The 24,223-nt window shown below is 40.2% G+C and overlaps 1 protein-coding gene across 1 annotated transcript in view; it reads left to right on the forward strand.

The window, feature by feature from the left end:
- Positions 1-24,223, forward strand: part of MED13L (mediator complex subunit 13L) — a 200,046-nt gene that overhangs the window by 24,874 nt on the left and 150,949 nt on the right. The window contains exons 3-4 of the mRNA XM_035340127.1: positions 3,369-3,393; positions 3,492-3,606. Coding sequence (XP_035196018.1) covers position 3,606 — 1 coding nt within the window. The 5' untranslated portion in view covers positions 3,369-3,393; positions 3,492-3,605. The remainder of the gene's footprint in view (positions 1-3,368; positions 3,394-3,491; positions 3,607-24,223) is intronic.

Here is a 24,223-nt window from a genome sequence, read left to right on the forward strand (position 1 = left end):
TGCCATTTGGGTTGCGGTCTGTGCTCGCTGCTGAGGAACGTGTGAACGCAGCCACCTTGTAGTTCTGTAATTGGGTCACCAGAACCACAGGAGATTGGCTTGTAAAACCCAGCTACAGGTTGAGGGCTTCTAAAACTGTTTGTTTAAATAAATGAATAATTCAGAAGCCTCAGTATGGGTGCAGGTATTCTCCACACAGTGTGTTGATATTACACAGAAAGCTATCTGTAGAAGTACAGACTATGTATGTACATGTGCCTGGTGTAATCTTCTCATGGGTACTGCTTCTGGATTCAGATCTTCTCGTGAAATCAGTTTTAATTGAACTCAGGGACAAAATCTGGAAGCTTCAAGGGATTAGTATTGATGCTTACCTAGTCAAAATGTAAGCAGAAACAGACGTATCCAAATAAATGCACTGAGCAGCATCTCTGCTGCTTTGACCAGGAAATGGCATGTCTGAGATATTTGATGCTGCCAACTTCAGAACCCCCAGTCCTTGCCTGCCTTTTCTTGCGCGTCTTTTTTTTTTTTTTTTTTTACATGAGTGCTCGCTAGTGGTCCTGGTTAGCTCCAGTATGAAGTCATCCCCCAGCCTGCAGTTAGGTGCTCCAGAAACGTATTAGTGGAGAATTAAATCAGGTGCAGCTCTGATGGCTTGTGTGTGTTCTTCTTGCCTGTGTTTCACCCACGGTATGGATGGAGAGTCACAGGTTGATACCCCTGAGCTACCAGAAAGCTGTGCAGGACATTGTCTGCTGTTCCACACAGCTGATCTCAGGTTATCGCTGTGTTGATCAAGCGAGTGGTGCTGTTGAGTAACTCCTTTCATTTCTTATCCTTCTTTTCTGTGTTCTTTGTGACCTACTGTGTGTTTCTAGAGGATTACGACGCACAAACATCTAGCGTAACTTTTTTCCTAGGTTGCCTGTGCTGGCACTGATCTTTGAGGCTTTGTGACTTGGGGCAGTAGCCACCGCCGTGTTTCAGGAGCTCTGCATGTTGCCTTTCTAAGCTGTAGGTAGGGATTCATGTAGAACAGATGCAGATGTTTCGGAGCAGCATGCCTAAGTGCTTTCTTTTGGAGTATTAGGTAATGTGCGAGGTATTCCAGCACTACACAGCAGCCTACTGTGGAAAAAATAGATTTTTGGCCTTCCTGTTTGCTGCTGCTTCCTGCTCTCCTGTGCCCTTTCTTGTGCCAGGAACGTGGCCTGCATGCTGTGCCCCTCTTGTAATTTGCTTTTCCATTGCTCCACACCTCTCTGAGTGGGGCAGCATCTCTGTGAGCACAGTGTGGCGGTGCTGCCTGGGGAAAATCCCCAGCGTGGGGACTCCGGTGCTTGCTGCAGTTTCACACCAGCTGGCATCCTGCTGCCGCGATACAGGGTGGTAGCAGTGTGGGGGTGAGGATGACGGGTGGCTTAGGGACATGCAAAGAGTATGGGCAATTTCACGGCTGTTGGGTGTTCTGGCTGGCTGTCCCCTTCCCAGTGAGGGCCACTGTGTGCAAAAACCGTCCTTGAGGCGTAGTCACAGGTGAGAACCCTGTTGTGCCAGACAGCACGCAGACAGAATGATGGAAACTCTTACTGGATGTATCTGTAAGGCCAAGGGAGCTTCAGCACTTTGTCGATGTTGTCAGTATGACAAATATCACCTTTATCTCCTCAGCAGCCAGCTCGTTAACAGGTAACAGCCTGCTTCTGGTAATTGCAGCAAAAAAGACTTTTAAAGATGGATAATAAAGTAAACCTGTGGACTTGAGAACAGAGATCTTTGTGCATGCGATGCACACCGTGTGGTGTAGGCCAGTAGGCAAAGCATCCTTGTGCAGATCACAATGTTAGGAGGCACATGTGACTTGCAAGTCTCTTGTTTTCTTTAGGACTAAAACTTGGCCCTCTTTCTTGTTCATATTCCCCATATGTACGGCCCAGAGAAAGGCAAGGAATGCTTGCTATTGTAGCTTAACTTACTGCTTGCTGGGGGGACGCTCCCTTCCTGCAGCTAGTGTTTCCACTGCTGCGTCTCTCCTCCTCTGCCTGGCAGTGACTCTTGTCAGGGGGTAGATGCTATATTTGAGCTTTTGCAGCTTGCTCCTGCACACCAGCTGCCTTTTCCTGTAGGACCCTTTGCGAGCTGAGTACACTGGCTATTTCTGAGCAGTGAAGTGGAGGGTGTGAATGCTTTCACTGAAGCAGTAAAGGTAATAACAGCAGTGAGAACGTGGTAACACGGGCTGGAAACCAGAATACAAGCCCACTGTGGTCACGGAGCACATACCTACTGCTTCTGTCTTTGGCAATGGTGCTCACACCAGCGAGTGCTCCCGCTTGTGTCCTGGGCAGGCTCTGGGGGCAACGGGAGGTGGACAGAAAGGGTGGAACAGCAGCAGTGTGGGGCTGGGTGGGGAGTGCAGGAAAAGCAGGGTGGGAGCCAGGCCATTGGGATGGGGAAGGGAACAGGAGGGGTGTGATGGGCGGGGTGAGAGAAAGTGATTTTAAAAAAAAAAAAGTAGTACTCTGGCAGTCAGAAACAAAGGGGAGCAATGTTTGATAGCTATGCGTCTCTGCTGCTCAAAATGCAAAGGGAGAAAGAGAACTGTGGCTCTCCTAACCTGGCTCTAGATTCAGGTCTTCCATGGTTTGAGTACTTCGCTTTCTTCCTTTCTGGCGGTTGTTTCTTCGCTTGGCTAGGCAGTGGAATACCTCCGGACTTCCTGATTTTCACCCTCCGTAGAAGAGCCTCTTTCCCTGAAGATGAGGTGGCCATTTTCCTGTTCTATTTATTTTTTCTTGATAACTAACACAATCTTGTGAGGTCAAGAGGCAGTAAATGGCAACTGTCCTTATTCCGCTCTCATTCACGTGAGCAAAATAAAAAGCATGCATGATAGACTTAAAACATCACAGTATGAAACCAGTTTCATGCTATTTTCTGTCAGTCATTTGTTACGTCCTGTAGCACTTGCTATTTGTGATCTTCAAGTTTCCAGCTTTCAGGCTGGTGCCAAAATCACTTAACCTCCAGCCAGCATGAGGGAACAGGCCTTACTCCTCCTTTTTTTAACCTGTTTTATGGTAAAATGATAATCGGGTTAGGAACACTGAAATTAAGTCTGGTTGTGGTAAAAACCTAACTGAAAGGGTAAGCCAGGTTTCTATTCACTACTGTTTCTAAAATTGTCTTGATTTTTTTTCCTTGGATGAGAAAGGGGAAAATACGGGGACAGGAGGAGTTCTTAAATTTGGCTGCTTAGAGCTTAATTCTAGGAATAAAAAACAACAAAAAATGAAACAAGCCAATAGCATAACTACGTTTTGAAATGAAATGATTTAACTGTTTTTTTTCTCTCCTTTCCTTAGGCTGAACTCACAGGCATCAAATGGCGTAGGTACAATTTTGAAGGTCATGGGGACTGTGGCCCTATCATTTCAGCCCCAGCACAGGATGATCCAATTCTGCTCAGCTTCATCCGCTGCTTGCAGGCCAACTTGCTTTGTGTGTGGCGCCGTGACGTCAAACCGGATTGTAAAGAACTGTGGATATTCTGGTGGGGAGATGAACCAAACCTAGTAGATGTGATACATCGGGAACTGCACAGTAAGTTCTTCTTTCTTTGTTCTTGATTTATTTATATTTTTTGCAGTGGAAAACAAACTCTCGTTAAAGCCTTTAACTAGCTACCATATACGATTTTGTCAAAACTTGTATTTTGAGACCTAAAGGGAAAACATACTTATAAAACTGACTTTTCTAGTGCAAGTGATCTGCAGATAAAGTGCAAAACAGAACTTGAACTTGAGAGAAGAATACCCAATGCCATTACCTAAATCTGTGTGAAATCTGATGCATGGTAAAATTAGAGTCAATTCTAGTTCAAAGAATAGTTGCAACAAAAAAAATCTGGCATAAGGTATTAGTTGATGGAACAAAATACCTATCCTGCAGGGTCAGCTAAACTTCGTGGCACCACAGGTAAATCACTGGGGTTCTGCAAGGTCAGAATTTGCAATGTTGGTCATGCTGCAGGGTTTGGGCATGAATGGAGGCAAGTTGCAACAAGTGAGTGTAATAAACAGAAGGAAGAGGAAGGTAGGACAAAGGTGACAATAAGTTCATGTGACTGTTTGTTTTCGTGCTCGAGTGTCCTCATTGTTTCCAGAATATGTAGCCTTAAAATGACTGAACAAAATGAACTTCACCTGTTGTAAACCTTTTTTGGTTTTGACTACACCCATATTCCATCCATCTGTCCATCTTTACAGTTCCGTATTGTTCCTGTGAGTTGACCTAGTTTGCCTGAAAATACCTGTTCAAAGTTATGAGTTTAACTAGACTCCATCAGTACTTTCCTTTAGTCTTGTCTGAGATTAAAACAATGAAAGTTTACCAGTCCTGGAATAATAATAATAGTATAAGGTCAAGGATCAGTTCCTTGCATTTTGCAACAAACTTTTCATCCCTGTAGCCTGTCATACCTTCTGGCTGCTTGGTGATAAAGATTTGTCAGTTCCAGCATATACCATATCATATTTGTCAAGTGTGCTTTAGTTGCCTGTTATCTGCCCACCTCTGCCTCACGCTGTTTTGGTTCTGCTTGATAGTATGTTCATTTTCTTCCTCATTAATCCTGCTCTAACCACCTGTATTCAGATGGTTACAGACTTCATATTTTCACAAATACTGGATTGTTTGGTAAGATAGCCTGTGAAATCAGATATGAAACACTTTCCATGTATCTTTAGGCATATTTCATGCAGGTAGCTGCGTGTTCATGTATAATTAAAGAGATGGCTCCGAAGTGCTGCACTAAGCCATTCCACCGCTGTGAATTTTTTATGAGGCACCTGTTTTGAATGAAGGCATGGGTAATATTTCTATGCGCCCAGCAAAGCTTTAATAATATATGTTTTTCTCCTTGGGAAATACGGTTTACTTAATATTTCAAATGTTGTATATGGGACTGAAGTGTCCTTTTATTAAAGGAGAGTTGGAGGCTGTAGCTTCTTTTTCTGTTGTGAATTGATACAGCCTGTTTGGATCTAACATTTTGGTTACAACAATACAGTGCTGCACCCAGTAATAACAGTATGGTGAAGCATTGAAACGTTTGAGTAGCTGAACCTGCTTGAGCATAGCATGGGACAGAGTGGTGAATGGCATCGCTTTGACTCATTTCTGGCTGGAAGTTTTGAAGGCTGGAGCCTTCAGGACCAAAACTTTTAAGTGGAATTAAAGCCGAAAGCATTGTTTTGTAAGTGTCACCTGCAGCAGTACCACATAGATTGAAAAATAGTCTGAGCTTGGTGTATTTCACAAACACCGCAGCCAGCTGGACTGAAAAAGGTATGTCTGCCCTTGCACAACAGCACTGCTTTGATTTGAAAGAACACTGCAAGTAAAGATCGCTCAATGATAACGTAACATCTGAAGGAAGGACAGTGTAGAGGGATGTGAACAGATGTGAAGTTGAGTTTGGAGCTAGAGAAAGGAGGACTAAGTTTGATTCATTCAGGTGAATGAAATGCATTGTAATTGAAAGAAGACTAAACATGCTCCTGCAAAGTGTCAGAACCTTGCAAGGGTCTGGGAAGTAATCTCTGTTCCATTTCACTGCAGGCATATAAAGGATTCCTAATGTGTGTAAACCATACCATCACTTTGCTTTTTGTTTATTCAAAGCATATTGAAACTCTAGTACTGGCTTATCAGATAATAGTTCAAAGTGATGTAAATTGTAAAATTGTTTTGTTTCAGCAGTTTTTTTACACTTCAAATGTCTCCATTGATGAAATATTGAACACCAAATTGGCATAATGAGGCATTTATGCACTTTGGTTCCTTGAAATATGACAAAGGACATTGTTTAATATTTCCTGCAGCAGCAAAGCATATGACATGAGGTTATTTTGGCTCTTATTTTATAAGTAGATCACGGTACTGAAATACTAGAAAGTTAAAATTAGTTTCCTCAGTTTGAAAATATAGTTTAGTTTCCTCAGCTCTTGAAAATATAAAGGACTTTTGCATTTTGGCATACAACAGGACACTAAGTTAGTGAGAATACCAATAGACTTGCCTGTCAGTTGAGCCATACTAGAATATTATGGTTTTTTAGTATAGCCTAGCCATAAAATAAACTATAGTAGCTTTAAATCTCATTCCTATGGGTTGGATTGTCGCTGTGGTCAGTAATTTGCTAGTTCAGTGAGCAGGGCCTTGCTTTTGTGATTGTACATGTGCATTTAGGAGCACAAGTGCCAGAAATCTGAAACTGTAAATTCAAGTGGAAGAATGTATGCTATCTGCAACTTTCTGCTTTACAAATCCTGCCTTTATTCTGTGTGAGCTCTAGGATGTAGTGGCAGTTCATAAGATCACGAATTCTTCCTGAGTATGAAGTTGCTCACAGTTCTGAGTTTCTTGTTTTCCGCTTAGGTTTCAAAAGCGAAATTAGGGTAATAAAAATATAGTGCCAACTTTAATACTTGTGTTCATTCAAGTATAGGTTGGATTTACTGATTTACCTGAAGAAGGCAGCCCCACACTCAAATAATGTTGCATTACATTCACTACTTAACAAAGGCTTAACAAATGAGCAGTCTACACTGAGACTTTTCTTTCAGAAACACCTCTTAGTTTTGCATCTGCATGTGGGTTGCCTTATCTGTCTAACATTCAAGATAATTTTGGAACCAGCAGTCTGTCTTCAATATAGCAAGAATTTCAAACAGTCATAGCGAAGACAACTTTAGAAGTTACAAACAGACGCTACTACGAACAATTGTTTATGCAGCAGCTTTCCAAAACTGTGTAGATAATTAAAGACTGTCATGGAAGATTAAGTAAAAACAATTATTTGTAGAACAGCTCTGGATGAGTTGAGCAGCTAGATGAGCTAGGCAGCTGTGAAGTAGATAGTGCTCATGGGTGTGTCTTGCACATACTCCTACACTTCTTTTTCCTGCTAGCCTCAGCTGTTCAGTTTTGTTTATTTTGATTGAATTTTAAACGGGTAAAAAGAAGATGGAAGATCTCTAGTCTGTCCCAAGTGAAAGAAGAAAATTGGTATGGGGTCTCCGAGTGGAGGAAAAAATGGAGTGATTTTACAAGTTTGAAGAAGTTGGAAATGCTCTGATTTGTGAAAGCGGTGTTTTCCCAAGGAGAAATGCTGTTTAATGGTATGACTGCCTGAAGAGGTTTGACAAGTGTTACAGCTGCTGTGCCTTTTCCCACTAAAATATTTTTTGTAAATTCTACACGAGAAATAAATGGAGAGAGGTAGTATCTTACTGTTGGCACGTTTTTTGACAGCAAAGTTGTAGATTTGCAAGTTACAGTGCTCTCATTTGCATTTGGTGACCAAATGCCATCTGGAGCACCGTAGAGAATTTATACTTGACTCCTGTTTTTGGTTTTTGCTGTTTTTTTTTTCTTGTTCCCTGTACATTCCACTTAGATTGTAAGCAGGTGGTAATTGTTTCTTTGTTAGTTGCTTGCTTTCTTTTTGCCAAGAGTACTTGTGTCTGACATTTTAAACACCCTTTTTGTCTGACAGTTTAGTCGATAAATTTGTAATCTGCATATTGAGTTTATGGATATATTCCGTTTTGTAGGGTGCATCTGTGGCAGAGAATGCCTGAATGGTCAGAAATAATGCAGAGATTAAGACGTGCTTCTCTAATGAGAAAGGAGTTCTGTGGACTTGTAAGCCTGACCCTGGGGATGGGCTGTGGAGGTCTCTCAAATTGTTAGGCAGCACCGTGAAAACGAATAACTAAGATTTGAGGTGTTTGAGAGGCTGCAGTTTCATTTAAAGAACTTCCAGATTAATAGCTTGTTTGCCTAAAATCGCTGTGTGATCCTGGTGTAGGTATTTGGGATTGCCATTATGTGCTCCTCTGGGGAGCTACCCATGCAGACAAACCAATACGAGGAACTTGGGACATCGGTGAGAAGCCCGTGGCGCAGAAGTAAAAACACCATGTTGTGTCAGGAGCCTCTTCATATGGCTCTAAAATAGATGCTCAACAGTACCAAGCCTGTTGAGAGAGAATAAATGCAATTTTAGCATTTTGCTACTCTGGGGACGTTAGTCATCTTGGAAGTGTTGCAATAGATTCTGACCTGCTCTCAGTTCGGATTTACTTAGAGACATCTTTCCTTCAAACAGATGAGATGGATGGACCGTGCCACACCACTGCTCTCTTGCAAAGAGAAGAACTTTTGAAGGGAAGGCAGTGTATATGACGTACTGGTCTTCTGTGGGTTCAATTTTTTTGAGTTAATCCCTTTTTAAATGTATTTGGTATTTTGCACTTGATGCATTAATCGCTGGAGGTAATTCCCCCAAAACATACCAATAACCTTTGGAATAGGATAGATACATGGCAGGATTTTGATGGAAACTTTTACAAAGAAGATTACTTGGTGTAAATTGGGTAAATCTTTCAGGAAGGAGTATTTTTTTTAGAACGTTCACAGCTTGATAAGTTTGAAAATGTAGTCAAAACCCGATCTATGACAGGAAAAATGTGGCGTTTCAGCTTTTTCCTGTTCCCAAATTGTTGCCATGCTGGGCTGACACAGCTGTAATCCCATGTGCTGATAAATGTGGAGAGAAGAAACGTTAGCTGTGGGAAGGACTTTTTAAGGCATCCGTATTAGACCATACAGTTGTGCTCCAGCCTTTCTGCTATTGTTTCTCTGCTTTGGAAGTGCTGATGGGTAGATATTAAGCTGTATGTTTCCACCTGTGTTTCTGGGGAGGATTAACTTGTCAGAGCTCAGATTAGGTGTTTTTACTGCAGCTGGATAGGAGTCTTGATGTTGGCTTGTTAACTTCCAGATTTTGAAGTTTATTTTATTGATGAACATGTACAGGTTAAAAATTTACCTAAATCAGAGGACTTGAGTACACCAAGTTTTTCAGTGTTTAGTAGGATTTTTTTTAAAAAAAGAAAACTTGAAGCTTGTAAACTTAGCTGCTGTGTAGTGCTAAATATTGAATACGATGTTCCTGTCTGTCTGAATGTGTGAAGTAGCACAAAATGGAGAATAAGCACCACTTCTGTGAAATGGGTATACAAACTACTAATGCTGCTTTTAATGGAAATGCTCTGAAATATTCCACTGTGTTGCAAGCTTATAAATAACTGGAGGTCGGAAAGGGAGTGTTGGCTGCTCAAGCTGCACCATGGCTGACTTTGATGCTTCTTTTAAATGGCCAAGAGGTTATCTCCTTGTTCCCTGCTTTGGTGGGCTCACCTGAAGAACTTACCAGCACGGAACATGTATTACAGCACGTTGTTCTGCGTACTCTAGAACACACAACTTATGACTATTGTCACGCACGGTATTATTTGGAAGGAGAAAACTACTACATGGAAAGGCAGTTCACCAACAAGGAATAAAAGGAATCTGGCATGGAAGTATTTTTGAAGGCTTTTGATTTGAAAGGCAGCTTCTAATATCAAGCAGCTGAGTACCACTTATTAATAATTTGAAGTTAAATCTGAAAATGGTTAATTGCCAGCTCTTGAGTTGAGGGTGGAATTAACAAGTAGGTTCATATGACACAAGACTTTATTGGACTATTAAGTTACTGAAAAGTTTCTGGGCTGATTACTTTCTATACGGTAAGCGATTTGCATTTTCTTAATTGCCTAGCATAGATTATTTCCAAAGACAGGAAAACAAAGTTAAACTTAAAAAAAAAATCTCTCAGAGAAGAAGATAGGATTTAGGAATGAATTCAAACTTTCTCAGCTTGCAGAATTGTTCTGTGACCCTTATATTTGACACTGTTAATTGGTGTCCGGTGATTGCCAGTTGAAGTTTAGCTTAGACAAAATAAACTTTTTCTTTTAAGGAGGCATTTGGAATGAGGTTATTATGCCATCATTTGGGATTAAGGAATTGCTTCATGGGAAAGTGTCAACTCCTTTTATAGAGAAGAAGTTGACAAGAGCCTTATTGTGTCTGGGCAAAATGTCTTCATTTTAAGTCTATTTTATTTTTTTAAGCATATACTATTTCCTCTACCCCAGCTTCTTCCTTATTTCTGCTTGAAAATTGGTTTATGATTGTAGACAGCCAGCGTATGAGTTGTGTGGAGGAATCAGATCTGACTCTTCGATCTAGACATCAAATCATGCTTTATTTTTCTTTAGTTCTTTTCTTCTGTGGTTTTCCTCTGAACATTAACAGTGAATCTCAGTGATTAGAGCAGCATCAAATGAATACATGTGGCAGTCATGAATTCATTATCGATTCCAGTCGGCAGCATACCATTATAACGTTCCACCTTTTCGCCCTTTTTACAGTCTGCAATACCTTGGCCTAAACTGTAATGAGAAAAATGAAATTGACCTAAGGGCTGTGTAAAAGAGCTGAACACCTCCTATTTTCCCTCTGCCCTGAGAATTAACTTTTAAAATCTTTTCGTACTTGGGAATTTGGTGATTTTACTGCTAACAGCAAAAAAAAAAAAAAAAAAGTGAAAGGAAATATAATGGAAGGTAAAACCAATAAATTCTCTACTGGAAACTATAATTTTTTTCTTTACTTAGTTCTCCTGCTTTCAAAATAGAACTTTAATTCAGTTGAAATAATTGAAATTCTGAGTAATCTTTAATTATTGTCAGTTATTAAATAACTGTGTTTTTTGTGGGGAAATAAAGAATTGGTATTTATTGTGAATGCATACTAGCTGCATTCCATGGTGATCATTCATCGATTCTTTTGCAGGACTGTTTCACTGAGTCTAGGCTCCATAGGAAATAGTGGACTTCTAGGGGCAGAACAGAATTGGTGCTACAAACATGGTAGTGTCCAAAGCTGTTGGAAATTCAAAGCCGAGATCATAATAGCTCAGAACCTCTTTCAAATAAAGGCTGGGGTGATGTATTACTAAGGAGTTGGAGCAAACTTTTGTATAAAATGTGTCTGGAATTAACAAGAGTGTTGAGACCAAACTGAAGTCCAACTTTTGAATGTAAATAAAATTGATGTGTTACCACAGGCAACTCAGTGAACCACGTAATTAGTTTTTTTCCATGAAAAATGAGACATTATGTTGCAGCTGCAGCAAAGCAGTATGTAAAGGATTTATATTCTAGTTATATGAAAATTAAACAATCATTAAAAGATTGTATTTTTAAAAGTGCTGCTTGAGGGGGGAAAATAGAAAAATCCAATCAGACAAATTTATTTTTCAGCGATGTGTTGGGCAATATCATCTATAGTAGTTGATGGTTTTTGCTTCAGGGAATCTTTTTTTCCAGTGAAATGAACTCACTTAACTGTGTGAAGTAAATCTAAGTTAGCTTGAAGTGAAATCTGCATTAATAGAGCTCATTACTGATGTTTGTATTTTCATGTACTGGGTAATCCGAAGAACACAGGGTAGACTTTACTGGAACAATTCATCTCTTAAAAAAAGAAATGCTTTTTTTGAAAACAATCATATAAACATACACTTGCATTGTTACAAAGCAATACATGGAATAATTAACGAACTTTTAGTGATACATATGTGCCACTGCATTGCAAAGACAAAACATAGAACCCCGACTCTTCTGAAGTTAACCCCTGCTTTCTCTTTAAGGAGGTATGTTTTCCATTACATAAAAGTTACTTGCTTTATTTTAACACTCCTATTAAAGGTTATAAATCTCGATACACAATTTTTATCCTCAAGCTGGCAAGTCATTTTGAGTGGACTTAATTATACACGTGCACTTACTTAGCCATGGATTTGACAGTAATCTGTATTAAAGTCTGTTGGATACCTAGACGTGTACATCTAGCAATTGGAAGGTAAAAGATTTGATATATAGTTCAGTGTGTCAGTGAGCAACCATGAAATCTGAGAAGCAATGTGGTACAATGAGAATGAAGGTTTTTGAACGTGAAGTCTGTTTCCTGAGGTTTATTTGAAACTACAGGGCATGGAATGGCTATAATACATCATTTCCAAACCAGCGTGCCATAAATACACAAATAAAAAATATTCTTGCATGGAATTAGGGGGAGGAGCAAGCACAAAACAGTTGAGTTGTGGTACATACAGTTGCTTAAGGACAAGGCTGAATTCTTACCTTTGTTTCTTGCCCATGAGAATAGTGGGTTTCAGTGGGAAGACAAATAGGTGGAGTTCGGCTGTTAGTAGAGTTGAAGCTTCCTGTTTGAAAACAAACCAAAAACCTCTGTGTTGCAGCCTTTCCTATAATGGCAATTGGAACTTCCAGTGAAACAATGCTAAATTGGTTTTCAGTACTTACCACTTAAATAATGTGAAGGAAAAGCGAACAATAGAGGAAAGGCACGCTACTGGGATATGCCTGCATACTCGTTGCTCTAAACAATGTGGCTAGTGCATGGCAGCTTTATATTTAAAAGAATAAATTTCACTTCCACAATGAGGAGGGTTCAGTGGAAGGTCTGGGAACTTGTGCATTTGAATATTAGAAATACAGGATAATAGAGGGAGAGGAAGCAACACAGTAGTGAAGTGCTGATTGGGGCTGTTCCATCTGTGATCCCCACCCTTGAGTTTTACAGTAGGGTCTTTGAGATGGGATAGCTGGGCAGTGGAGCGCAGAGGTAAATCCTCACTGATCCTTGCATGGTGGTGCTGGTGCACACGTGTGTAAGAGTTCAGAGCGAGCAATAACAGCTCTGCCAAGAGTTGGTGGGATGACTGGATTCCTCTCGGCTTGCTCCAGCCCCAGCCAGCTGCTGAACGGGAGAGGATCCCTTTCCCAGTTGCCCTGTTGTGGATCTCAGACTGGTCGCAAGGTGTGACTAAGGGAAGGAACTGCCTGCATGGAAGGAGATTATCATCTTAGGACAAAAATGGGATGATACCATTAGGGGTTTTCTTTATGAAATCGAAGTCCATAGTGGATGGAATAGAAACAGGTTTAGTGATCCCAAAGTGTAGTTTTTGAGGAGTTTTGCCAAGTAAGATGGAGGGCTTCATTAGGCAAATTTTCCATAAATTCTACAAAAAGAACAAAGCTTGCTGTGACAGTAAAACAGAGTAACCTGTAACGTTGCAGAGTAACGTGGTAACGTGGTCACAATTGTGCCTTAATTTGACCACGCTGCATTTTTATTTCCAGAGATAAAATACAAGTAATGCATTCATACAGTTGGAAATGTTCCTCAAAGGCAGGGCGCTGGGAAGGAATTAAAGGTTGGTGGTGGTGATTGCCCTGACAGGAATGTCAGCGCAATGCCTTTGTGGAAAAAGCTTGATGTAATCTAGTGAATTAAAAAGGTGGTTCAGGTTGACTTAGATGCCTTTGTGTTTGGGACCAGGGATTAGTAAAAATGCAGCTAGATTATTGCATATGGTCCTGGTAGGCACCATCACAGATGTGGAAACTTGCATGATGCGGAGTCCAGAAAGATCCTTTGCCTTGTGAAGGAGCTGAGGTAAGGTGAGGGGTGACTTGAGGTAAGGTGAGGTGTGATTGCATGTACACATTTACACATGGAAAAGAAATTTGGGAAAGTGTCTGCATTTGGCCAGAGTTCTAGAAACAGAAGAGAATGTCTGTGCTAACAAATGGTCTCATGTCAGAGCTGCAGTGTTCTGGAAGATCCTGCCAGTGAACATGGTAGGCAAAACTGTGTTTTACAAGTCTGAGACCGGTCAACAAGCATTTTTTGGGGATCTCTTGAATATATGCTCTGTGACAAGGCTGAGGAGTGGTGATGAGCCTTCCTGGTCCAGGGTTCTGTGGACCCTGACTCCACGTGGAGTGCAGAGAGCATCCCGAGTACCTGCTGGCCTCGTAACGGTGAGAACAGTATAGCCCTCAGTGTACTCACCCATGCCCTGTTTTTAAAAACAAGCAATCAAAAGCAGCCTCACAAAACTTGATGCTTCAGGTTGCTTTTCAAAATGGATCAATGTTACACGGCTCTTATGGAGAAATTTCCCAGGGCAGGCTGGGAAAGTTCGGGGTTTTCCTCTTTGACACACAGTGCGAGTTGATGTCTGCCTGCTGGAGTTGTCTGGGCAAGTCTCACCTAATTATTTCCCTGTCACCCCAAGGGTCTGGGGCATCTGTGACAGCACATGGGTGATGATCGAGAGGGCAGCAATCTATGCGGGGTAAGATGATCCTCTTCTGGAGAGAGGGGAATAATTGTTCACAGGTCTGAACTCCTTTGCTGATGTCAGGGAGCTTAATCCAAGTTGGTGAGAATTTGAGGTTGCACTGCAGAGGTACGAGTGGCGGTGTTCCCTGTCAAGTTGCTTCCTTAGGAAGTGCATCGCGCTGTAACATGCTGGCAAAGTGGTGCACTTGGCAGCAGCTTACCGAAGGCAGTTCAGCTTCCCCATTGTAGGTAGCGTAACAGGAAAAGTAAAATATACCTTTTATAAAAAATATAAAAAAAATAATTTTTTTATAAAAAAATACCTTTCCATCTGAGGGAGTTTTCACTCTTCTCTCTCTTCCTTACCACCTTCTTACCACAACTAAAGAGGCTAATTTCTATTTTTTCTTAATAAGAAATCTTCTACTGAGATCTTAATGATTGTGTGATGGGCTGGAATGCACCTTAAAGTTGGTGTGTTTTTTTTTTTTTTTAAAGCATAATTACATTTTCTTTTTCAGAAAACTTTTTGACAAGCAGTGGATTGCAGATGGGGAATTACCAAAGGAAGGTTTTTGTCCTTTACATGTATTTCTGGCATACGTTGCTGTTGAATCATTTTCTGTAACCATACAGAAATGTTCACTTTTTGCTCATTTATTTGGAAATAAATGTCTTTTCCCCCCCAAAAAAAAACCTTTTTAAAAATAATTTGACTTGTTTGACATCGTAGTTGTTCTCTCTCCTCTGAAATGTAAATAATGTTTTTAGCAGCTGAGGGAAAGTTCCAATTATAGTATTGTTGTATTTTTTTTCCCTTGAAATTGTTAAAGCCATTCATATATATTCCATAACGCTCTCTAAAGAAATGGTAAGTATGAAGATTATTATTGTGACTACAGGGGGAACAGGGGAGCTTATAGTCTTAACGTGTTTATGGTTCTGGGAGTTGGTTAGCCAATTGTGGAATGGAAGTTGAATCTCTTGGTCTCTTCAATAAGATTTATTCCGTGCAATATTTTGTAACATATGTTAACAAGATTGACTGGTATCTGTTCCATAAGGCAAATGAGGGGGGAGTGTGCATCTCCCTCTGTCATTTTTTTTCTTCTCTCCCATGTGAGTATGATGTTATTTTTGATAATATGATGGTAATAAAACAGTGTGGTTATAAAGCAAGTACGGCTTTTGTATTTGATTGAAGTTCTCTGCTCTGGTAGTGGATACAGAGCTGGACTGTGTTGGGTTGGGGTAGAATAATGAAAAGCTTAACTCAAAATCCTGCTTTTTCCAGTGGTATTCCCAAATGTGCCTGGAAATCAAGAGGAATTTGTCTGACAAAAGTTTTATGTGTTTACTTTGACTTTTTGCAACATGCAGTTGGCTTATGGAAAGATTGCATTTCCATGACTCAGTGCTGGACATATTTTTTTTGCTAGCATTTTATTTTGCGTATAGGCAGGGCTAATGGCTCCTTAAAAATAAGTTAAGGATTCTGTTGCTCTCCTTAGCAGCCCTTAATTGCTAGTAAAACTCTGATTTTCTTTAAAAAGTGAAGTAAGATGTTCATTATTGTAACATAATGAGAGCAATTAGGAAAACAAGATTTTGGTGTTGATGCAAAAGAGGTGCAAGTAATTCAACACCTGTAATATAAAGGTTCCCCTTCATTCCTTGTTTGGCAAAGTAACTGGTGAAAAGGCTATATATGCTACTACTCTTAAACTGCTAATAGGGACAGTTATCTCCTTTTCATACCAAGAAATCACTTCAGAATAAATAGAGAACTGAAGAGGCTGCTACGCTTCTGTCTTCAGGGAAAAGGAAGTGTCGTTCAATTTTAAGCCCAATAGGCCAATTCAAACACAGTAGTATTTGAGAGTATTATTAGATTATTATCTTCAGATGATTATTCTGAAGAATATGAAATATCCAACTAGGGTTCTTATTTAGATGGAAAGAATCTTAATCTAGCTTTGTTGCTCAATGAGTCTTAGAGCCGTGGAGGATCTTCATCAGATTTCTGTATGTACATCTGCTGCTGCTCTGCTCTGGTCTAACATCCATCTCTCAGTCACTGCTAGTGAATTTAAAAAAAGATAATTATGGTGGTTTTAATTCCAAATGTATATGCTTCAGGTGCTTGAAGAAGTGGCATGAGATTAATTCTCCTAAAGATACTTCATGGTTTTCCAGGTTGCTTAATGTTGTGTAGTGCCCATGAAGAACTAGCAGTGCTGCAAACCAAACCGGAGTGCTGTGGAGACTTCCATAGGCTGCTTTTCTTAGTGATCTCTGAATGTTTTTGCAGCTTGACCTTTGTGCTGTGTATTGTGAGGGTCACCATAAGAACTGCGTTTCCTCCTGGAGATTGCAGTAATGCAGTGTTAGGCTGTGTGTGCAGGAACTGTGCATTGGGGGTACGACTTCTTTGTAGTTCAGCAATATGAAAAAAGGATTTGGATAAGTGAAATGCTGGATTACTTAATAGGACACTCTAAAAATACTTTGATACCTTGCTGCAGTATTGTCGACGTCCTTGTTTCCTCGTCTGCTTGCTTGCCGGTGCTCCCAGCTGCAAGTCTGATACATCTTGTCTTGGACTGTGCCCAGACGTAGAGCTGCACTTTATACCCAGAAGAGTTCACAGTCCAAATGGAGGAGGTTCCAGTCGTCTGTTTTCTTTCCCATTCTTTGGGAAACAATTTGTTCAGGAGCTAATGAACAGATGAGGTAATGCTGAGAGGAAGGAGCAGCGACGCGTTCCAGAGCACTCTCTGGAGACACTCGCTTCTTGGGAGAGGCGATCCCTGGAAATGGGCAGCCTCAGACAGATGCCCACAGACCCAGCTGTCTGTAAAGCTCTCGCTGAGCCCTCTGTCCATTTGGAAAGGCTGAGCAATGCCCCTCCATCCCCCCTCTTCTTAAACTAAACCAGACTCTAGTAAGCATTTTTTATTGCTGCTTTTGCTGGAAACTGCAGTTAAGACATGGAAAGTGGGAAGAAACATGTTTTGCCTGTGAGACTGCTTAGTCTAAAAAGAAATGCACTGTAGTACTCCTAACTCCTCCCTTTCTGGAGTTCTGCCTGGTCTTGTCCTAAGAGTCTCTGAGTAAGCCCATGAAATGCGTATAGCTGGCGAGCAAACGTTCTGCTTAAGTAGTCCTTTTTGTTTACTTGAGTGTACATCCCAGATCTTGGGATTAAACTTTGTGCCACAGGGAGACCCGCAGATTTTAGTATGGCTGAGCCTGTGCTTTAGCAACACAAAAGTAATTTGAGCCTTTAAGTTCAGAAGTTAATTATCTAACCAAAAAATTGTAGTAATTTATATATGTATATCTGAGCAATATATATTACGTTTATAAAAATTAAAAAAAAAATACGTTTTAGGGGAATGATTTTTGGGTTGGGAATCTACATGTTTAGCTCTCGGTTCCATATTCCCACAAGTACTTTGCATTTACAAAATGCACTCTTACATTATACAAAACACAATAGGTACAACACCAAATGTACTCTTACAAGGATTTTGCATTTACTTACTCTTAAGAGTAAGCTTACCGGCAAACATGTGTTGTATAATATGTAGGGAACGTTTACTTTTTCTTTCCCTTTTCAGTAACTGTGTATGGTTTACTCTTTATCTGTTAACATAATGCACTGAATAGAAGCTAAATATAAGTTCTTGAACTTACTTTGAAGGGAGGGGTACGAGGGGAGGCGTCCTGGTTATGTTCCCCTGCCCTCCCCAAATGGTAGAAGGAGCAAGCGACTTTTTAGCATTTTTTAAATCTGAATTTAATTGCTCGGTTTAACTGATGTGTGATCACTACTGAAAAAGTAGAGACCTTGGATTAGTCATAGATTGGAAAATCTATGGTAGCTATTCATTATTAAAGATACTATTTCATATAGCTGAATGGCATCTACAAGAAACATGATGCTGATTTAGCTGAAATAACAGAGGAATGTGGAAGGAGCTGCACGCTGATAAGGCCGCATGATTCATTATTATGTTAGCTCAGAATCTTTCGCTGCTCAAACTGCTGAGCTGTGTGGTTTTGTGCTGTCATTTGTCTTTGTTTTAATGGGATTAAGTAATTATGTGTGCATTTTCTTTCAACTAACTAGCTTGATAAAAGCATGCAAAACTGAATAGCCTATAAATTGTCAGCTCTTCTGTTCTAGAAAAAGTGCTTTGATTGCACTACAGTTTTTAAATCTTGGTGCATATATTTAGATGACCTACTGAGGTGGGTAAGCCTGTAGGAGTAGTTTATGTAACTAATGGGCTGAGAGTCTCCCCTTGGGAACGTGGCTGGGGGAAAGCAGAGCTCAGCCCGCAGTACGGAGCTTTTTTGAAATAGCAATCCACAGTATTTTAAAACGGAATGATGGATATGTAACCCAATGCAGTGGCTGAAGTGGCTATTCGGCTGTTCTCCCAAGCAGTGGAATAACTCTTCATTCATAGTCATAGCAATGGTATTTGGTATTAACTTTTGACTTTTGCTATGTAAGTATTCTAAATACACATTTTCCTACTGCTTTCAAAAATCTCTGCCTCTGTCCCACGGCTGTTAATACTTCCATCAGTGCTTTGCTAGCTTGATATCCATCTGATTCCCAGGTGTGTTAGTCATGCATCAGAACTTTCATGAATGAAAAGGGGAACGTTTGCGTTCAAGTAATGGTGTGTTTGGTATGTGATGCTATCAGTCCACTTCTGTTTACATACTTTTCTGTATGGCTTGTGTCTACATTCAATTTTATCTTTGCTATTAATTTGAATTAAGCTTTACCTCGTGAATTTGTATAATCACTTACACCAAGTGGCTGTGTTTACTTGCTGCTTCCTGGTTGTTATAAGTGTTACAAATGTTGGTTGGGTTTTTAATGTATTCCAACTGATAACTAATAGTAACTGTGCTGTAGTCTTCTGTTAATCTATTTGGAAGCGATCTGCATATAACAAGATTATTTGCTGTTGTGCTGTCTCATTTCACGCTAGAACAAGCTTCTGTTAATTGCAATTAGTGCTAGTCTGTACGTGAAGCTCTAGGGTTTCATTCTTGTGGCTCCAAGTTTTGTTGTCAGCAGGTACAGCGTTTCTTTTCCAAAGTTTGTATTTTATACTCACCAGCACAGTTTCTGAATCTTGTGGAGTTGTCCCTATTTCATCACAGGTAGCCATGTAATGAATAGCCGCTGAATAATGAATCACTGCATACGAAACATGCTTATCCTTTTTATTTGTACTTTTTTTTTAAGAGATGTCTGTATCAACATAGCACATGTTGAACCTCTTATGTCTTTATACTAACTCTCAGCTGGTCCTTTACAGTGATTTGCAAACCCTTTAGCCGATGACTGTAAGAGCAGAAGATGCTAGTGGTTACCCCTGCTTTGGGACTCGTAGCTGCTGTGCTGACAGTAACCAGGCACCCTAGGGTACCTTAGCCAAGCCAAGGTATCTGGTTTTGTTTGGCAATTCCCACCCCCCTGCCTCCCACCAGCATAATCTAAGTTTCCTCAGCATTTTAATTTGTGAGGTTATCCAGGATGTGTATCTGGGATGTGGGCTGAGGAGGAGGAGGGAGTTCTGGTCCATGGCTGCTTTTACATGCTTTGATAAGCAAGAAGGCAGTGTAAATGCTTAATGAAGGTTAAGGTGTGCTTGCTTATCGCTTTGCCTTGTCTTTCTGTGTTCTGGTAGCAGGGGCAAACTGGGAAAGGGAGAGGTTTTGTGGGATTGTTTTAAAAGCAGCAGATAGCCAGTGTCCCTTTCTCTTGCACTCCTTGCTCCCAACGAAGTCTTCTTGCTGAGTCTGACATGATAAAAACGTTGGATAATGACACAAAGACCTCTGTGAAGTGATGTCCGAGGAAGACAGCCTGCTGTGTGCATTTGATGCCACATCTGGGATGGGAGTATAAATTTAAAAAAAAATAAACCACAACCCTGAAATCCCATGAAGTGTAACTTAAAAAGCCATTGAATATATAGAGCTTGAAGAAAATCAAAGGACTTGAGATACTTTGTATAAATATATTAGAACAGAATGGAGTGCAGAAGATTTATTTGCCCTGGTGGTTGTCAATACGTAGCGAAATACTAAGTAAGTATGGTATTATTCTGTCCCTGTAATCTGTCAAGCATTACCAGCTGTAAATCCCTATTACATGCCAGAAATAATAAATTTTGCAACCCAATAAAAACATACAGAAACTGTGGACTCACAAAACTTCATACCGTTTACCAGAACCTAGATTGTAGCTTCTGTTCAGTGTTGCAGCTGCCCATTGTTCAAAGGGAGTTTTTGAAAATGGACTTACTGTGGAAATGTGGCTGTGTTTATGTAATGATAGTTTATTTAATGGAAGCTTCAAAAAGAATTGGACTGCCCTGTGTAGTGTCCAAAGATGAGATGCAAAAGAAGTGCTGGGACACTGTCATCTGAAGCAGAAATTATGCGGTTCGATTTCTTGGAAGTACGTTCAGTTTTTCAGAGGTGGTATCTGTGTTAGTATTTCAGTTAAATAAAAGCAGTTCAGTAGATTAAAGCAATCTGTTTTGAAGGTCCTGTAGTCCACCCTATCTGAAATCTGGGGTTTTATTTTAGCAGCACCAGAAGACCTTAACATGCATGGTTTAAAATCAGTTCAAACTACAAAGTGTCGATTCTGTTGCCTGCATTAGCGGCTTGGGTGCATTGCAACACGCATGTGGAGCAGAGATCCTGGCTTCATTGCCACCAGAAGGAATTGATTTTGCTTGTCCCAGAACTGGCAGAGTGATAAGATAATAGGCGATCAGGGTTAATCAGTATTTATACCTAAATACTACTGTGGTTGTTGGCTTTTTTCTGCCTACAGTGAGTGCATTGCATGAATGGCGTTAGGGCCTGGTGGCAGTTTCCCTGAAGAAACACCATTTGTAGTGATGGCGTGCATTTGTGTGTGAGCTGTTAGAGCGTGCAGGAGACCCACACCTTGGTGTGCAAGTCAGGAATGTCTGCGTGTTTGTGATCAACTTGAGGAACCCAGGGTGCGTTGGGCTGATACTTTGTGTTACTGGTCTGCTGCCCTGCTGGTTTATGGTGGTCATCTGGGTAAGGCCGCAAAATGTCTGGAAATTACACTCAAAGGTTGCAAGTCCTTGTGTTTCAGGCACAATTTCTAGTTACGAAGAGAGAATGTAGCCAGTGAAGGTTTGGAGCTCGTTACCATGGATGTGTTTGCTTCATGAAGCTCTACATGCTTTTCTGCTCCAAACCCTGATATTGTGCTTGTGTGAGGGAGTGCCTGTGATCCTGGCCCTTACAAAGCAAATGAAATCTAGGATTGAGTGCCCTTCTCCTTTAAAGTTACGAAATACTTCAACATGTCCTGAATATTTATTAACTATAAAAAAAAATGCAACACTACTAAACTAAAATGTAAAGGAGCTTTTGGATGTTACATAGGCATTGGGAGTTGGGAGAAGACAAGAAGCCTTTTCTACTGACAGCTGGATTTCTCTCAAATTTAGCCTCAAATAATGTGGCGGTGGTCAGCTCCATGTTGTTCTGAATTTAAACAAGAACATCAAATTGTATGACTTACATAGTTTAAATTCTTTTACTATTGTTATATCTATATTAGTCCTTCTGTCTATTTTTGTTAAGCCAAATGATTTCTTGTTAAATATTTGCGAAGAGTATTTCGAAATACTACGATCAGTTCTCTTATTTTGAAAGAAATAGTTAACAAATAAGAAAATGCTTTTGGAGTACTGAATTTCTGGCAAGTACCAGCAGTACAGAGTGTACTGAACTGTAAATGTTGCAGAGTTAGCACAAACTGTCTGATATAAAAAGCACGTTTTTGTTATAAACACTGGCTGGTTAGCAGAGTTGTTGGTCTTGCAGAACAGCTTTAAACAGTGACTGTTGCTTTTGAGTAATATTAAATATTTGTCTTTTGGTGAATGTTGTCTTAGGGAAAATCGCTGTAGATAACAAATAAACTGATCTGTTTTATTATGCAGTATTAGTGTATGTGAACTTCCTTGCTTTTATGTAGGCCGTTCCAGTTTAATTTATACGTTTGGGAGGTTATTCTTCACTTAAATTAAAAAACAGATATTTATACAGGTGTCTTCTGATTTCTAAGTGAGCTGTGTTTTTTGTAAGCTTTGTCTGTTTTCTTTCTGGTTTTGTACTGACGCTTCAGGGTGTTGCTTATTGGCGTGCTTCGAGGGACAGGAGTCACAGCAGTGATGGAAGACACCGACTTGAGTAAACGTTCTCAGGAAGTGTAAAGCAGCAAGTGTGGAAGCCCTTCCAAGCTTAAACTCGATAAAAACTTTGTCGAATCCTACCCTGTGAATGAGGGGCTTGTAGACTTTATTTTTCCTGTGTTTCTCTTTCTAGTATTAAACACTACAAGCATACGGCACGTGGGGTACCTCTAGGTGCTGTATCTTTGAATGATCTGGGGAGTATTTCCTTACAGGAGTGGCTGCCTTCTGACTATACGGCGTGATTTGTATGTTCTGAACTTCAGGCTTTGTTACCATTCGTTAGTTCATCCTATAGCACGTTTCAGTCTTTTTCCCAGCTGTTCCTGCAAACTCAGTTTTGGGGTTTGGGCGTGGAGAGATGCATCTTTATTTTTGTAGCAGTACATACTAAGGAAGGACAGAAAGGAAAAACTGACCTTTTGAAAACTGTTTTGTTAATCACAACAGCTAGGTCTGGAATTTTTGAGCTGACTGTGCGCAGACCTTTTGATTTCTGTTTGAAGAGAAGGACAAAATGTTACTTTGATTTATTTTATTTGCCTCTTTAAAATGAAAATACTCCCTGTTTATTTTGGTTTATGTGACTTTACATACATCCTCATGACTTTGCCAGAATTTTTTTGTGGGGGTGTAGACAGCCCAAGTTACTTACTGCTGTTTGCTAGACCTAATGTAACAGAACTTCTGGGATCTTTAGGGAGGAAAAAAGGGGAAAAAATCATTTGGATACCTTTGTTGGTGCAACAATAATTTTGAGGCATTGTTCTATGGTTGTCTTAGCTTCAGTTGAAGTCGGATGTCTGGGACATCTTGAGAGGCCTGCCTACACCTTAGAGTATCTCAGTACCTTTGAAAATTTGCTTAATATGCAGTGCCCCATCTTCTGAGACTAATGCAACAGGGAAGGTTTGGCTCAAAAGTCATAAGTGGTATGCTGAGTGGTGCTCCAAACACCTGGGATGTTGCATGTTCACAACTCCCACCCTGACACTGCAAGCTTAATTATCGAAATTGATTTATTAGACTAAGTCTAAAGACAATCTACAAAAACTGCAGTGACATGAAACAGGTCAAGAATTGTCCCGATGTCTTAGATTTTTGTGATTAGTGAGAACCTACTGGGTGATGTTCTTGCTGTCCTTTTTTCCAGTAAAATTTAGGTCTGTTGTCTAATTCATTAGGAATATATCAGGTTTTACCCCTGTCCTTTGTTTCACTGTAATCTAAGCTTGGAAAATTCTTGGGGGCAGTGAAGGCCTTGGTCCTTTTTCAGGTCTGTAATGGTGACCCCAGCTTTACACCAGTGAGGCCAATGGGGGCAGCGTAGGAAGGGACTGGTGTGCACTGGTGCAGACTGGTCCTCTTCAGTCAATAGCTAAGAAGTTGTTCCTAGCCCTGCTGCTGCAAAGCACTGAAGCTGACGAGTAAATGTTCTGGAAAATGCTGCTGCCTCTTAGAGCCCCTTCAGAGTAAATATTTTAGTGGGTAAAAGCAGGGGGAGGAATTTTGGTTTTAGATCATAAATGAACAACCTGTTTATCCCTCGTGTAACAACAAGGAGAATCTAATTACTTAATGCTTAACAAATGAGTCAAAGCAAACCTTAATCCAGTCTGTTTCTTTTTAACAAATTAAGCGCCTATGTCATTATTTAAGTAACTAATGAGATTCTGGAAAATTTGATCAACATACTAAGAAAACATTGCGAGATGCAGCAGAGATGAAAATAAGAATTGTACTTATTGAGATATATAATTAATTCTATTAATGTGATGGTGTCTCTAGCAGTGCTTACTAATGGGGTATGTGTTTTG

The sequence above is a fragment of the Oxyura jamaicensis genome, chromosome 15, assembly GCF_011077185.1.
Source record: "Oxyura jamaicensis isolate SHBP4307 breed ruddy duck chromosome 15, BPBGC_Ojam_1.0, whole genome shotgun sequence".
In the NCBI taxonomy this organism is placed as follows: Eukaryota; Metazoa; Chordata; class Aves; order Anseriformes; family Anatidae; genus Oxyura; species Oxyura jamaicensis.